Source organism: Passer montanus, unplaced genomic scaffold, assembly GCF_014805655.1.
Source record: "Passer montanus isolate IOZ18808 unplaced genomic scaffold, ASM1480565v1 scaffold35, whole genome shotgun sequence".
Lineage (NCBI taxonomy): Eukaryota > Metazoa > Chordata > Aves > Passeriformes > Passeridae > Passer > Passer montanus.
The window spans coordinates 9,364,176-9,377,686 of NW_024368263.1; the positions used below are offsets into that span (position 1 = coordinate 9,364,176).

At 48.6% G+C, this 13,511-nt stretch overlaps 2 protein-coding genes across 3 annotated transcripts; one reads left to right on the top strand and one right to left on the bottom strand.

Annotated features, from left to right (window-relative positions):
- Positions 1 to 755: 755 nt before the first annotated feature.
- On the bottom strand, positions 756 to 2,067 carry CENPX (centromere protein X). Of its 2 annotated transcripts, none has more exons than XM_039716345.1 (5): positions 2,018 to 2,067; positions 1,890 to 1,941; positions 1,771 to 1,824; positions 1,459 to 1,547; positions 756 to 1,327 (listed from the first exon to the last, which is right to left on the bottom strand). In XM_039716345.1, exons 1-5 carry the CDS (start codon positions 2,048 to 2,050, stop codon positions 1,313 to 1,315), a joined length of 243 nt encoding a protein of 80 aa, XP_039572279.1. In that variant the 5' UTR covers positions 2,051 to 2,067; the 3' UTR covers positions 756 to 1,312. The 2 variants fall into 2 exon arrangements, with proteins under 2 accessions (XP_039572279.1, XP_039572278.1); XM_039716344.1 differs by having other exon boundaries at positions 766 to 1,327; positions 1,459 to 1,544; positions 2,018 to 2,061.
- Positions 2,049 to 13,007, top strand: LRRC45 (leucine rich repeat containing 45). The gene is made up of 17 exons (XM_039716221.1): positions 2,049 to 2,223; positions 2,681 to 2,742; positions 3,596 to 3,666; positions 3,970 to 4,148; positions 4,760 to 4,888; positions 5,479 to 5,591; positions 6,112 to 6,170; positions 6,289 to 6,366; positions 7,297 to 7,432; positions 7,729 to 7,806; positions 7,981 to 8,092; positions 8,263 to 8,333; positions 9,207 to 9,299; positions 9,896 to 9,988; positions 10,840 to 11,013; positions 11,106 to 11,253; positions 11,644 to 13,007. Exons 1-17 carry the CDS (start codon positions 2,049 to 2,051, stop codon positions 11,832 to 11,834), a joined length of 1,962 nt encoding a protein of 653 aa, XP_039572155.1. The 3' UTR covers positions 11,835 to 13,007.
- The last annotated feature ends 504 nt before the right edge of the window (positions 13,008 to 13,511 follow it).

Genomic DNA, 13,511 nt, shown 5'->3' on the forward strand with positions numbered 1-13,511 from the left:
GGTAGTATCACCTGCTGGTTTGTTGGGGGGTTTTTTGTGTGGGGTTTTTTTTTTTTTTTTTTTTGCTATTGCCTTTTTTTTACCAATGCCTGAAGACTGAACTAGGTCAGTTCCTTCATTGCATGTGTTGTACAGCTGAACAGTTGTCTCGGCTGAGGGCTGGGGACTGCTTAAGCTGGTACTGTCCCCAGAATGTGTACTGGAACTGCAGTTTTTGTGAGATTTCCAAGAGGTTGGTGTCCTGAGGGATGACCCTGATAGCTCCTAGCTCAAAGTACACAGTGACCCACTGAGCCTCTGCTGTCACAGCTGTTCCTGAGCAAAGGACTGCTGGCTCTGGCTGCTCCTGCAGCCAGCCCTGCACCTCCCAGCAAAGCCAGTTGGGCTCTGTGGGTCCTGCCCACATGTGTAAGGTTTCTTATTTCACAGTGGCCCCCCCGCTGCCAGAGGGGCCAGGCTGTCCCATGATGTGGGATTCTCACACATGCTGTTTGTTATTTTGTCCTTTTTTCCTTTCGTCCGACAAAGATTTAGGGAAGTGGGTGGGTGAGGGGGAAGCTCTGCAAGTCTTTGAAGCAATTTGACTTTTGATGATGAATTGCAGCAAAGAGCCTACACAAGGAAGGGAGACTTGTTTTTAACTTACTGATGTTTCTTTGTGAGAACAAATTTATAGCAGAGAGGGAGCAGCCTTTGAGGAGAATATTGAATGGTTAAAAGGTTTCAAACATTCTTTGATGTCACAGCCCGAGAAATACTGGAAGGTAGCAAGGGACAGACACTGTTTATTTATAAAATAAAGATCAGTTACCTGCTTTTGGCAAAAGCCTGTGACTAAGCTCCTGTTAATGACCTATTCAGTAGGAAGGCTTGGAGCTGCACCTGGAGTTGCTGTTACAGCTGCCTGCTTGAGGCAAGGAGAGCCTGAAGGCTGGATGGTATTTCCAGCCATTAAGTCTTTCCATGCATCTCCGTGAAGCAGCACCTCTTTCTCACATTAGCTGAGAAAGCAACAGCTTCTTACCATGTTGTGAAATACAGGCCTCTGTTATAGGAGTAAGGCAGCACGATGGAAACCAGTTATGTACTCAACTGAACAAAATAAGCCCGTGGCACTCTCTTCTCAAAAATAGCATTGTTGTGCTCCATTGTTGCTTTGGGCTGCGTTGTGCTTAGTAAAGGGGAGAGGAAACAGAAGCAAAATGGCAGAGGAAGGAAAAGTTGAGACCGTTAGCCTCAGAGACACACTGGGACAGAGACACGTGTCAGGTCAGGACTGTCTGCTGACAGGCAACATGTGCTTCAGGAACCTCTAGAAATCCAGAAGCTGCAAGGAAAGCAATAAGCAAATCAGGACAGAGGTTGGGTTCTCAAAACAGTTCCCGAAAGGATGAGGATTAGCTGTTCAGCCCATATCCCCATTCTGCTCCCATGCAGTTCAGGCCCACAGTTCCCTACCAGCTGTGGCAATACTTTCTCCAGCTGTTCAGTATCCACCTTCTTCAGGTCCTCTGCCTGGGCCTGCCGCGCTGCCCGTGCCGCTGCTTCTGCAGCCCAAGGGCAAGAAAAGGAAGGGCAGTGAGAGGGGCTGGAGCTGTCAGCGGGGGCTCCGGGCTGCTGTCCGGGAGGAGGGAGGCGGCCCGGCGCCCCGGAGGAGCGCGGCGCGCTGGGCCAGGCCTGCAGCGGTGCCGGCCGGGAGCAGCCCAAGAGGGGCCGGGGAGGAGCCGGAGCCATCGCTCCAGGGCTGGCGGGATGGCCCTGCGCGCTCACCTCGGACGAACACCTTCAGCAGCTCGGCCACCAGCAGCTGCGCGTCGGCGTTAACTGCAAGGACAAGGCGGTCAGGGGAGGCGGGACGGGGCCCGCGCCGCCCGCCGCCGCCTCGGTACCTCGGGTCCTGCCGTCCCGGAAATTCAGGCGGAGAAGCCGATCCACGGTGTCCTGTGCGGAGAGAGGAAGGGGTGAGCGGGGCCGGGGCCGCGCCCGCCGCCCGGGGCAGCGCCCGGAGCCGCCGCACCTTCCTGAAGCCGCCGGCGCCCCGCTCCTCCATGGCCCGCGCGCCCGTGCTGCGGGGCCTGCGGGAGCCCGGCGGGCCGCGGGGCCGCCTGGACCTGGCGGCGCAGAGCCTCTCGCTGCCCACGTGCAGCGCGCTGGGCCGGCTGCTGCGCGGAGCTGCGCCCTTCTCCGCGCTGGCGCTCGGCGACTGCGGCTTGAGCGAGGAAGGTGCGCGCTGCCCGCGGCGGGGCCGCTCTCCCTCAGGGGCCGAGGCCGCTCGTGTTTGAGGCGAGGGTGCCCGGTCCGTGGCCGTGCGGGGTCAGGCACCTTCGGTTCTCCTCCGGCGGAGGGCAGCTGTGACGGGACGGTCCGGCTAGTCAGAGCCCGGCCGTGCCCGCAGTGCCTCTCTAGACGTGGGGCTCTTTCAGAGCTGAGTCAGGCGGAGGTACGAGGTGACAGGTAGTTCTCTGCCCGGGCACCTTTTTGAGAACATATAAACAGTCTCCTGCCCCAAAAGCTCAGGCTCAAACTTTGCAGCAGCAGTGGCAGTTTATCAAATAATTAATCGCAGCCGCGTCTGTTTTCGTTCTGTTTAACAGAATGATATGCTGGGATGATATGCTGCCGGTTTAGGCAGGGGGTTTCACAGATAAAATAAACAGGTTGGTTTTTTTTTTCTGCTCAGGTGTAAGACTTTTGTTGAATGGTCTTTGCACCAACACCACAGTCAAAGCTTTGGATCTGAAGGTGAGTCTGTTTGAAAAGAATTAACACTGTTCTATGGTGGAGAAGGAAAAAGCACAGGCTTAATGAGAAAGAGAACTGGACAGTCCTGTCCAGTGCAGACAGTCCCAGGACTGTTCAACAAGATGCATACTTCTGTAGGCTTTTTGTTCTCAAGTGACTCATTCCTTGACTGGTAAACACCGTGTCACAATTTTCCAAAGTTACTTTGTAGATTGTCTTTATCCACTGTTACTCAGTTACTCTATTTTGATAAGCTATTGCTAGGTACCTTTTGTTAGCTGCTGCTTGGGCAGATGAGGTATATGTAGGCTTTTTTTGCGGATTTCTATATCGATCAGTGAATTACTAGCTGTTCTACTTGTGTTTCTGTCTTTTGACTAGTGTGTGCTTTGAACTAAGCATCTGCCTTCAGATGTGATTGTCTCTCTACTGAGAGTGACTGTCTGTATTCCTCTGACATACAGCTATTTCACAGTCACAAACTGCATCATAACTTTCTCACTCTTTGTGCTAGTGTTAACAGTCCTTCCTAACTAAGTGTGTTAAAATGGTTATATTTATCTGGAATTGCCATGTTCTGTCCCATTGTGGTCCATGCTGATCCTGCTATTTTGTGATTTTTGCAAGCTCTCGGTCATGGTGGCCTCCTAAGACCAGTGGTGTGTATGGATCCACTGTTCCTCCAGGGTTTTCCATTTTGTGGGAGGCTGATGGATACATGAAACAAGTGTTGGTTGGACCATTTTTGCCCAGCTGAAATTGGCGTTACAGCTGGGATGTGTCTGGTGGTGGTCCTGGTCTAGATGGACTGGGACAAGCTTAGCCTACTGATCACCTGGGGCTTCTGTTTCAGGGAAATAACCTGCGAACCATGGGAGCTGAGGCTTTGGGAAAACTTCTTAAGCAGAACAAATCCATTAGGAGGTAAACAAACGTATCTACCTCTCTTTGTGGTATTCCTGCCGGATGGAGCACAACATTTGAAAAGGGTTGAGGATGTTTTTTGTTGGGGTTGGAGGAATGCCAAGTGGTGCAATTTCTTGTGAGGGGTGGGGCAGGCAAAGGCAGGAAAACTGTAGGTGCTGTTTTGGAGGATGCTGGGCCCTGGCAGCATCCTGCTCTCTGAAGTTGAGTCAGCTCACAGAGCTGGGTGATGATCATGTATCATTCAAGTTCACACAGCTGTCCACTGACTCCACAAACCCCAATCCTGTCTGATTTCCCTAGCCTGACCTTAGAATGGAACAACCTCGGCATGTGGGAAGAGGGCTTCTCCTTTTTCTGCCAAGGACTGAGAGCAAACAACTTTCTTCAGCGTCTGGATCTGCGCAATAACCAGATTAACCATCAAGGGGCTGGAGAGCTGGCCATGGCACTGACACAAAACACCAGCCTTCAGGAGCTCGGTAAGAGTTCTTTGCACGCAAACACACATGCATCTTCAGGTTTCTTACCTCAATTTCTTCCAGCTGGTCGGTTTCATTCCCAATTCCTGTCAGTCTAGAGTGCTGTGCTGGCTTTGTGCAGGGAGTGGTCACAGCTCCATGGCCTCTGGAGAGTGGAAAGTGGAAACTGGAATCTCTTGAACCAAACCTACAGTTGAAAAACTGTGTACTTGGGGCAGAACAGTCTTTAGTGGAGGAAGAAGTATTTTCATTCCTATTTGTGGCATGCGTCATGACAGACTCTTGATACTTAATTCACACTGGCTTTGTCCTTATATGGAATTTTGCTGGAATTTCAGGAGAATGTGGCTTTTGTCACTGATTCTTTCTCATCCACAGATTCTGTCTGTGGAAGGAAGGCTCATGAGAGCCAAATGTGAGATGAAGGCTTGTAACTGTCATGGCTTCCTGCAGTTTACTAAAGATTTATCCTTGCCTTTCCTGCTTTGTCACTTTCTCTCCTTCTCATTCATCTTGAAAGGAGCCACAGTATTCTCCTGTGTGTGTTCTGGGACCATCTGGGATCTCGGCAGAAATGTGACTGCTATGGTGAAAGTTTGCTTTCTGTGTAGATTTGCGATGGAATAACATTGGGCTTCTGGGTGGCCGAGCTTTGCTGAACTGCTTGTATAGCAACAGGACCCTGAAGAGGCTGGAGCTGGCAGGGAACAATGTTCCTGGTGACATCCTGAAAGCTGTGGGTAAGTGTGATGTGTGTACAGTGGTGAATCACTTGACTCCTTTCCCAGTCCAGCACATGGGGGATATGGGGCACTTGCTGCTCCAGAAGAGAGCTAACCCTCTTTTCCTCCCTTTCTCAATAGCATTTCCCCAGTGCCCTATGTCACCTTCTCTTGTACTTTAGTGAGGGCTAATCAAGTTGGAAGTGTCACTTTCACTAGCGAAAGAAAAAAAAATTTGGATTGAGTTATTCAAGATTGATGTGCTGCGTGAATGTGGGAGAACCTGAGACTTTTGCTCATAGTTTGCCTCTGATGAGCCAAGTTTTGATATGGCTTACACAGCACATCCTGTGTTATTGTCCTGCCCACAGCAGAGATAACAGCTTTCCTGAGGCTGAGGTGTTGATTGCTCCTCACACACTGCTCTTTGATCCCATCCCACTTGGTGATGTAAGGTGGGACTCTCTCTACATGGGCCAGCCTGAGAAGGGCAACTGTCCTGGTGCTTCTGATACTCAGTGGTCATCTTGAGTGCTGCTCTTCCAGCAGTGCTTGCTATTCTGTTGCTTTAGAAACTTGAGCGTGTTCTCCTGCTCTCTCTGTATCAGAACACGCCTTGGATCACAACCAAGACCGTGAGGCTATCCTGAGTGAGGCCCAGAACCAAGTGAGCATCCTCAGCAAGGAGGTTTTGAGTCTGAAGGATGAGAAGAACAAGCAGGTCAGCAGATGTTGGCAGTTCAAATGGGGTAACTGGAATCCTTTGCTTCCCTTGAGGTCCCCACAGAGCACTCAGTGACAGTATTATTGTGCACCTGAAGTTGCGTGTGCATTTCTATGGGCAGGCACACATCATGATTGAGTTCGTTGAGTCCATCCTCTGAGCTGGGTTATTCAAGTGACAGTATGAGTATGGACACATCCCTGCTGAACGTATTCACTCTGGGTTCTGGAGGAGTTTTAGTTATTTGTGCTTTCATTTCTTCTTCTGCAATCGGTTTGATATTTTCCAAGTGGTGTAAACCTAGAGATCTGTTTTTCCATCTGACACCTCAGGATGCAGAGTCCTTTTAGCTGATGACCTTATTCAAATATGCTAATAAACCAATCAGACTTCCAGTTTGCTTCCAGTAGAGTGGCTTGACATGTCTTCAGCTGTTGCTGGGAAGAGAAAGATGAGAAATTTAGAGGTTTGTAGCTGATGAAGTTAATTTTCTTACTGAATTTTGTCTTGGTCACAGTTCATGGATTTTGTGGATACTGTAGACAAGCAGAAAGAAGAAAGAGCCAGGAGTGAGAAGTGAGTTAGATTCTAAATGTTTTCTGCTCTTTGATGGCAGAATTGAGCACTCTCCATTTCCTGGCAGAAATTACCCACCTTTTTTTCTTTTCTTCCTTTTTTTTCCTCTCAAATGCAGATTGTCTGCCATACGAGTCAGTCAGCTGCAGGAAGCATTGGATGAGCAGTATTCCATTATGAATTCACTGAAAACCAAGTATGGAGGAGGAAAACCTTTGTCTTCCCACTGTTTGTGCTGTATGAGCAGTGCTGAGCAGAGCTTCTAAGAAGGGGGATAATCTTGTAGGGTAGCTGGATTACTGTTTTGGTTAGTTCTGCAGTAATATCCAGAAATTACAGTCAGATCAAGCCTTCAAGTTTGCCACACTAGATACTTAGCCTGCTTTTAAGTAAAATTACAGTGCATTGGCATAAGAGCAAGTGAACTACAGAAGGTGGGAAGAAAGAAAAAGGATTGTGTAGATGGGATGGGGACATGTTCCTTGCATGGTTTGCAGCCTGGCAGGAATCTCTGCCTGCTTCCCCCAGCAGCTGACAGTGTTCTCTGGGAACCATTGCAGGTATGGAGGAGCCTGGCTTGGGAACATTGAGGAAGAGGTGCTCAAAAGAAGTTAGATCACACAGAGCCACATGCACATGGCTGTGGTTTCACTTCAAACACTGCTGAGCCTGCCTAGTTTACTTGTACCAGGTAAAGGCAGTGTTTTATGTCATGCAGTGATGTGGACATGTCCCTCTTGGACAGAACAAGCAAATTGCTTCTGCTACTCATGTTTAAAATCCTGTCTCTAATCTTAAATAACTTTGCAGTGATATAGCCAGCTTTGTTCTGTGGGAGCAGGCAAATCCTGCAGGGGTCTGGGCAAGGAAATTGGCTCATGGAAGACAGTGCAGGGCAAATGCAATGGGCACCTGAACACTGGGCCCTGAGAAGTCCCAGGTCACTGCAGTGCTACTGTGTACCGAGGTCAGTGGCGTCCTTTTCCCAGAAGCAAAAAATGCCTCATTTAGGTAGCCTGATTTCACCTACTGCGAGATGGACATTAGCACCTTGTACCAGGGGGCACAGAGAGCTTGCTGCAGTGTCTGCCTTGGAAAAGACTCCGTAAAGTGCTTTTCTTTATAGGCTGCAGATGACTGAAGCTGCCCTGGCTCTGTCTGAGCAGAAGGTGCACACATTGGGAGAACTGCTGAATGCCATGAAACAGGAACAAAACTCCGTGGCTGAGTGCCACCTCAGGGAGCTCCAGCAACAAAAGCAGGTGAGCTGGATAAGTCCTAGTTATGTTTGAGAGTAGGGCTATAGGTCATAACTGGTTTGTGTAGATTTGGGGGATGCTGGATGCAATAGGCAAACATGATTTTTACCACTAGTGCTTAGCTAAAGCCACCATGACAGAAATTCTTGTGTAAATTAGATAGATAGTTGTCAGGTGTGAAGAGGAGCCTGGTGTTTATGGTGTAGGTTGGATTTAGCTGGGTGTGATGTTGGTTGGCACAGGTTGGTAGTGCAAGAACTAGGGGGGAGTACAGTTTTTAATTTCGGTTCTGTTTGCAGGAAGGTGCTGATCGGGAAGGCAAGCTTTTGCATGACTTGTCTGCTGCCAGTGAGAAGAATCTGCTGCTGAGAAATCAGGTAGGAAACCAAGTCCAGGTCTGAGAAGTGGCACTTGAACATGTATAACATCTGCTCCATAGATATGGCCTCTACTCTGATCCTTGGTCGGGTGTCTCTTCATTGTCCTGTACAGCCAATTTTTTGTGCTAATAGGAAAAGAAAAACCTTTGTGATGGCAATTTCGTTATGTAGGTGGATGAGTTGGAGAGGAAGTGCAAAGTTCAGCAGGATCAGCTGTTCCAGGTGAAACAAGACTTGACCAACACAACAGCAGAGCTGAAGCTGCGGGCTGTGGAGGCTGAGGGTGAGTGGAGGAGTAGGAACAGCTTGTGGACACCTGCAGTTGGGATCATTGTTGGGATCATTGTTCTGCACGGGCAGCCGAGGAGAAAGGGTTGGCAGAGTGTGAAAAAGTATGAGTACAGTATGTGGCAGGAATGCCAGAGTTGTGATATGCCTGCTTTTAATCTGCAGAACGTCTGGAAATGGAGAAAAGAAGATTTAAACAAAGCCTTGAAGACATGGAATCCCTTCGGGTAAAAGAGGTAAGGATGGGGTTTCTGCAGCACCCTGGTTAGTCTTTCTTTGGTGCTGACATACATCACCAGGGGAGGTCATTGTTTGCTGTAATGTGCTCTTAAAAAAGTTTAAAAGCTAGTGGGCTTGGATTTATTCTGGGAATAATGGGCTTGAAGAATAATAATTCTTCAAACAAAGCCTGACTGAAGAGATCACAAGACTTTCTACCAGTAAGATTTTCTAGCTTTCAAGAGTATGGGCCAGAGTGGTATGTGATGCACAAGAGAGGCTGGCCTTCATGTTGGTCTGTGCACAGAGGTAATTACAAGTAAAGAATATTTTCCTGCTTCTGAAATAAATACATTTTAATGTTTTAATTGCTTATACACAAGCAGTCCTTTAACAGGGCTCAGCATGCTAGTTCCTTCTCTGTTATGTTTCAAAGGGGCTTGTGTCTGAGTGTGGACAGGCCAACAGACTACAACCAATTCTCGTTGCAGTGTTACTGAGGTTTGAAATCTCTCCAAAATAAAATTATACTAATAGACTTTCTCTGAAGATATTGAAATCTTTTAAGAAAAGTCACAGACTGGGAAGATTTTACCAACATTACAGCTAGAAAATGAGTGTGTTGCGTTTCGTATCACTTGACAATGACAGCTTGGACTCCCTCCTTGTGGCCTGGGAGGGATCTCTGTCTAAAAATTCTTAGTTTCTAGAGGGCAGATTCCATCTGTACTACTGTTTGCTAGTGGAGTTCTGTGGGAGGTAAGAATTTTACTTGCTGGTAGATGGCTCAGTGAAAGGATGCTTCACTATCGTGATGAGTAGTCCTGCTGCTTGCTTTGCCTGCAGATAGGATGGGTTTCTGTCACTTGCTGGGTTCTGCTGCTCTGCAGGTGGATCGAATGGCGCAGCAGATGGAGGCCAGTGAGCGCTCCATGCACGACAGGATCCAGAGGCTGGAGGCCATCAGGATATCTCTGGATGAGGTAAGAAGAAATGCTCTAGGCACATTTGAACACTCATATAGCAGTGCACAGAGAGGGCTGCCAGGAAAGCTTTGTGGAGTCTCTGACTACAGACCTTTGTGAAGATTGTCATGTGCTGTAAGGGAGAACAGAAAACACCAGTATACCAGCTAAAATTATTTTTACTGCTTTGGACTAAGGAAGAAGGTTCCAAGGAGAAACTTGTAAATTCAGATTGGACAAAAATAAGGATTCAATTGAACATGGCTAGAATCTTATTAAGATTTGACTTTACAGGATTCTCATGTTGTCACAAGTAGTGTAGCATGATTATCCATATCTATTTCCCCAGCTACGTCCAGCGGTGCTCTTTCCTATTCCCTTGTTTTGGAAAGGTTTAACCAATACTTGTCCTCATATAACTGAAATTGACATTGAACTTAGATAGCAGACTTGAACTGAGGAAGGGTTTGTCATCTTTGCTTTTGCTGCCCCTGAGTGAGAAGGAGAGCTGTGTAATTTTCTAGCCTGCGACTGGAAGCTGGTCTTGTTTTCTGGTCAGTGTGGTAGCAATGCAGCTTCTCTGTCTGGAATGATTTTCTGTGTTTCTGTGGCAGGAGCTGAGCCAAGTCAAAGCAGCTGCACTGGCTGAGCGAGGCCGGGCAGGGGAGGAGTTAGTGAAAGTCAGGAGTCAGGCACGCCTGGAGGAGGTAAGGACCTGTCTGTGGGCCTGTCCCTGTGGGAAGGAAGTGCTTTGGCTACCCAGTCTATGTGTTAGTCTTGGGGAGCTGCTAACTCACTCCTCTCTGGATTTCACTGACTCACAAGTGGTGTGATTGCTGAGGAAGGAGCCTTGAAAAGTCTAATTTGAACTGTCTTCAGTAGTAACAGAACTGATGTCGATATTGTCATGGCAGATTTTATTTCTGTTGCCAACATCTGAAGCCAACGGCCAGATGTTGATCCTTCTTTTTAATGACAGCTTTCATGGGGTGCTCCTGTTTGTCTGAACACTGACAAATTTCTTCAGGTGGCTACTGCTGCTAGATAAATAAAGTCACTGTAGTATTGAACTCTGTGAAAATGGCAATGAAGTTAATATCCTATGAAACAGAGCAAGGGATGAGGAAAAAAAACACAAAAAAACTATTAGAATATTTACTTATTTGTAGCATCACAAAAGAAAATGCTTCATTGAGTTACAGACATAGAAATTTGACTCGTGGGATCTAGCAATTGCTTAGTTGCTTGCAGTGGTGCTGCAGAGCCATTTGAGGATGGAGGAAGTGAAGGTGGAGCACTGGCTGTAAACACTGGCATTGGTGATCTGCCAAGGACCTGTCTGTGTTTCTCAGCTGAGTGTTTTGGTCTGTCAGTGCCCTCCCTGGCAAGAGGAAGCAGCTTGGAGTCACTCCTGAGTGCGAGGAGCAGGACTGTGTCCTGTGCTTGTCAGTTCCAGTTGACTCAATAAAGGGTTCACTGTATTAGGAACAGAGGGGAGAATCTCTTCACAGGGATGAAGTGGGAGTGTTTTAATTTAATTTTCCTTCGTGTCTTACAGCAGCAACGGCTGGAACACCTAGAAGAGAAGCTGCGGTTGATGACTGAGTCAAGGGATGAAGCTCAGAACTGCTGCCTTAAGCAAAAGGAAATGGTTGCTGAGGCCCAGGCCAAAGCCAAACAGTTGAGCCTGTGTGCTGATGGACTCAGGAGGAGGCTGGATGAACTTCAGCAGGTAGTTTGGACGGGAGTAGAGATAGTCACCACAGGGCCAGAACAAGTTGCTGAAGTTGTTTGGTTGTTCATGGATTTGTCTTTGTGTGTCAGGACCTGGACAGGAAGGAAGAGGAGAAAGTGACAGAGCTAAATAAGCTGAAAGTGGAATTACAGGAGCAGATTGGGCACCTGGAGGCTGAACGCACAGCCCAGGATGGGCTGAGAGAGAAGATTGCAGCTCTGGAAAGACAGCTGAAAGGTGATGGATCCTTTAATGCTTCTCACATGGTATCTCTGAGTTACCCTGCACCGGGCCTGGAATGAGCCTGTGCTCACAGGTAGTGACACCAAGTGCTTCCTGCCTGAGAGTACACCTATGAGTTGTACTCTCCATCCTGTGTATTTACAGGGATTCCTCTCCTCATTTTGTGGAGACCGAGACTCAGATAACCACCCAAAGCTGCATAGCAGGCAAAATTTGGATTTCCTGCACAGTGAAGTGTGCCTGCTGTCTGTGCAAAACCTCTCATGTTCTCTCATGCAGCTCTTCTTGTGTGCTTGCTGACTGTAGCACTTCTATTGCCTTTGGCCTGCTCCTATTTATTCCAGGGATACCTTGATTTTCTTTACTAATGCTGCTTTTTCACAGCCCTATCCAGTAATCACCGTGAAGCGCTGCTGGATAAGGAAGGTGAGATCTCTCTGCTGCTGGAGAAGCTGAGAATGAAGGAGGCTGAGATCTCCAGGATGAGGGAAGAGGAGGCCCAGCGAGCCAGTTTCTTGCAGAATGCCATCATGGCATATGTGCAGGGATCTCCCTTGGGAAGTTCTAGGAAGTGAGAGGTTGGCTTCCTGCTGTCAGGGAAAGGGTGAGCTCAGGTGCAACTCCTTCCTTCTGTCAGAACAGTTTTATCAGAGTGGGGTGACACAAAGGCTCACAAATAGACAAATGCTCTTTCTGTTCAGAAATCTTCCTCCTGACAATGTAGAGGAGTGGAGGAAACAACCGTCAAGGCCCGTGGGTCTGAGTCCATGATGTCGAGCCCCCTCCCGTGCTGTGCCACAGCCTGTTGGAACAGGGGGTTACTGGGGCGTTTGTATGTTCCCTGGCAAGGTCCTGCTGCAGCATTTGTTTGGGTGCCAAGGCTCTTCACAGAGAGTTTTGAGAAAAAGCAACAGGAGTGTTTACAGTTCCCTGTGGGCTGGAGCAATTTGCCTTGCCAATGGGATCCTGAAACTGCTGGAAACACCAGATATTACCCACTTGTGCTTTTTCACCCAGTGTTTATGGACAGGAGCAGAGTCTGAAGGGGCTCTCTCTGGCTTGTTTACCCTCCCTCTGTGGCTCTGGCTGTATTGGTGGGCCATAGAAACACATTTGGCATAGACAGAAACAGCTGCACTGAGGGGCTTCAATGCAGTGCTGTCCGTGCCCTTGTGGGACAGCTGGGCTTGGGCAGTGGTTCTACTTCTGCAACAGTGAGTAGCAGGGAAAGGGTGAGTGGGTGACTGGCTGTCAGCATCTGTGCTTCTTCACTGTGGACTGCAGCCCTTAGCTGAAGATGTTGTGGCAAGTATTGCTACAGGATTTAGTTTCACTATGGCAAATGGCAGAGCTCCTGGCTTCTCAGGCTCCTAGAACTGAGTGCTGTGGCCTTAATCTGGAGAGGAGTGATGCTTCTGCTGTGACACTGGGGAATGGTTTCTCAAAGCACAAAGGGGAGAAGGTGGTTCCTCTCCTGACAGCGCAAGTCCCTGCATGACCTGGAGAAAGGGAAGGGTTACTAGAGCCTGAATTGGGAAAGCAGAAGCTATTGTCGGGCCAGCAGTATTGAGCCTTGAGGGAGTTCTTCCTATGAGTCTGGGGTGGGAACATGTCTTAGAGTACATATTTTAAGAGACACCTGGAAAATGAAAGTTTCTGTGTGGACTGGTTGCTTTGTGTTAATTTTTTATACTTGGTTTTGCTCTGCTTAATAAAGAACTTTTGCATTTTGCCATTAGCACTGGACAGTGGCAAACTGGATGTTTGGCTGATGTGGAGGGTGGGCCCTTCTGCTGTGTTACTCTCCTGAAGATGCCGTCAGCCTATCCTGCATCTAAAAGGTGGATGGTTACAGGTGGATGAGATGGGGATGGTTTTGGTTCTGGACTAAGATAAAAGCAAAGCGGCCCCTGGTCATAATGGAGAGAACCTGTGGCAATAGCCCCTCAGTTTGTGCCTGCTGGGCAGCGCTACAGAGCCGCGGGTAAGGGAATAGCCAGGCCTGTTGTTTGCAGACAGGGCCACTGCTGTGGGCCCCTCTTTTCTTGCCAGGGGAGGTGCGGGAAGCCAAAACCCATCTTCCCGAGGGATTTTTCCCGCTCCATCTTTGTCCCTCAGCAGCTCTGGGCAGATGACGGTGAACTATGCAGCTGCAACGCAGCCAGATTTTAGAGCATTGTCCTTGAGCCGCTGTGCCCCCGAGCGGTAACCGGCCCCTGGCAGCGCCCGCCGCCTCCGCCGTGGGGCGGGGC

Coding starts and splice junctions, on each gene's coding strand:
- CENPX (XM_039716345.1), bottom strand. CDS start 2,050: ATGGAGGAGCGGGGCGCCGGCGGCTTCAGGAAG. Junction 1,942..2,017: donor GCGCCGGCGGCTTCAGGAAG/GTGCGGCGGCTC, acceptor CTCTCCGCACAG/GACACCGTGGATCGGCTTCT. Junction 1,825..1,889: donor CCGGGACGGCAGGACCCGAG/GTACCGAGGCGG, acceptor TTGTCCTTGCAG/TTAACGCCGACGCGCAGCTG.
- LRRC45 (XM_039716221.1), top strand. CDS start 2,049: ATGGCCCGCGCGCCCGTGCTGCGGGGCCTGCGGGAGCCCGGCGGGCCG. Junction 4,149..4,759: donor CACCAGCCTTCAGGAGCTCG/GTAAGAGTTCTT, acceptor CTTTCTGTGTAG/ATTTGCGATGGAATAACATT. Junction 5,592..6,111: donor AGGATGAGAAGAACAAGCAG/GTCAGCAGATGT, acceptor TCTTGGTCACAG/TTCATGGATTTTGTGGATAC.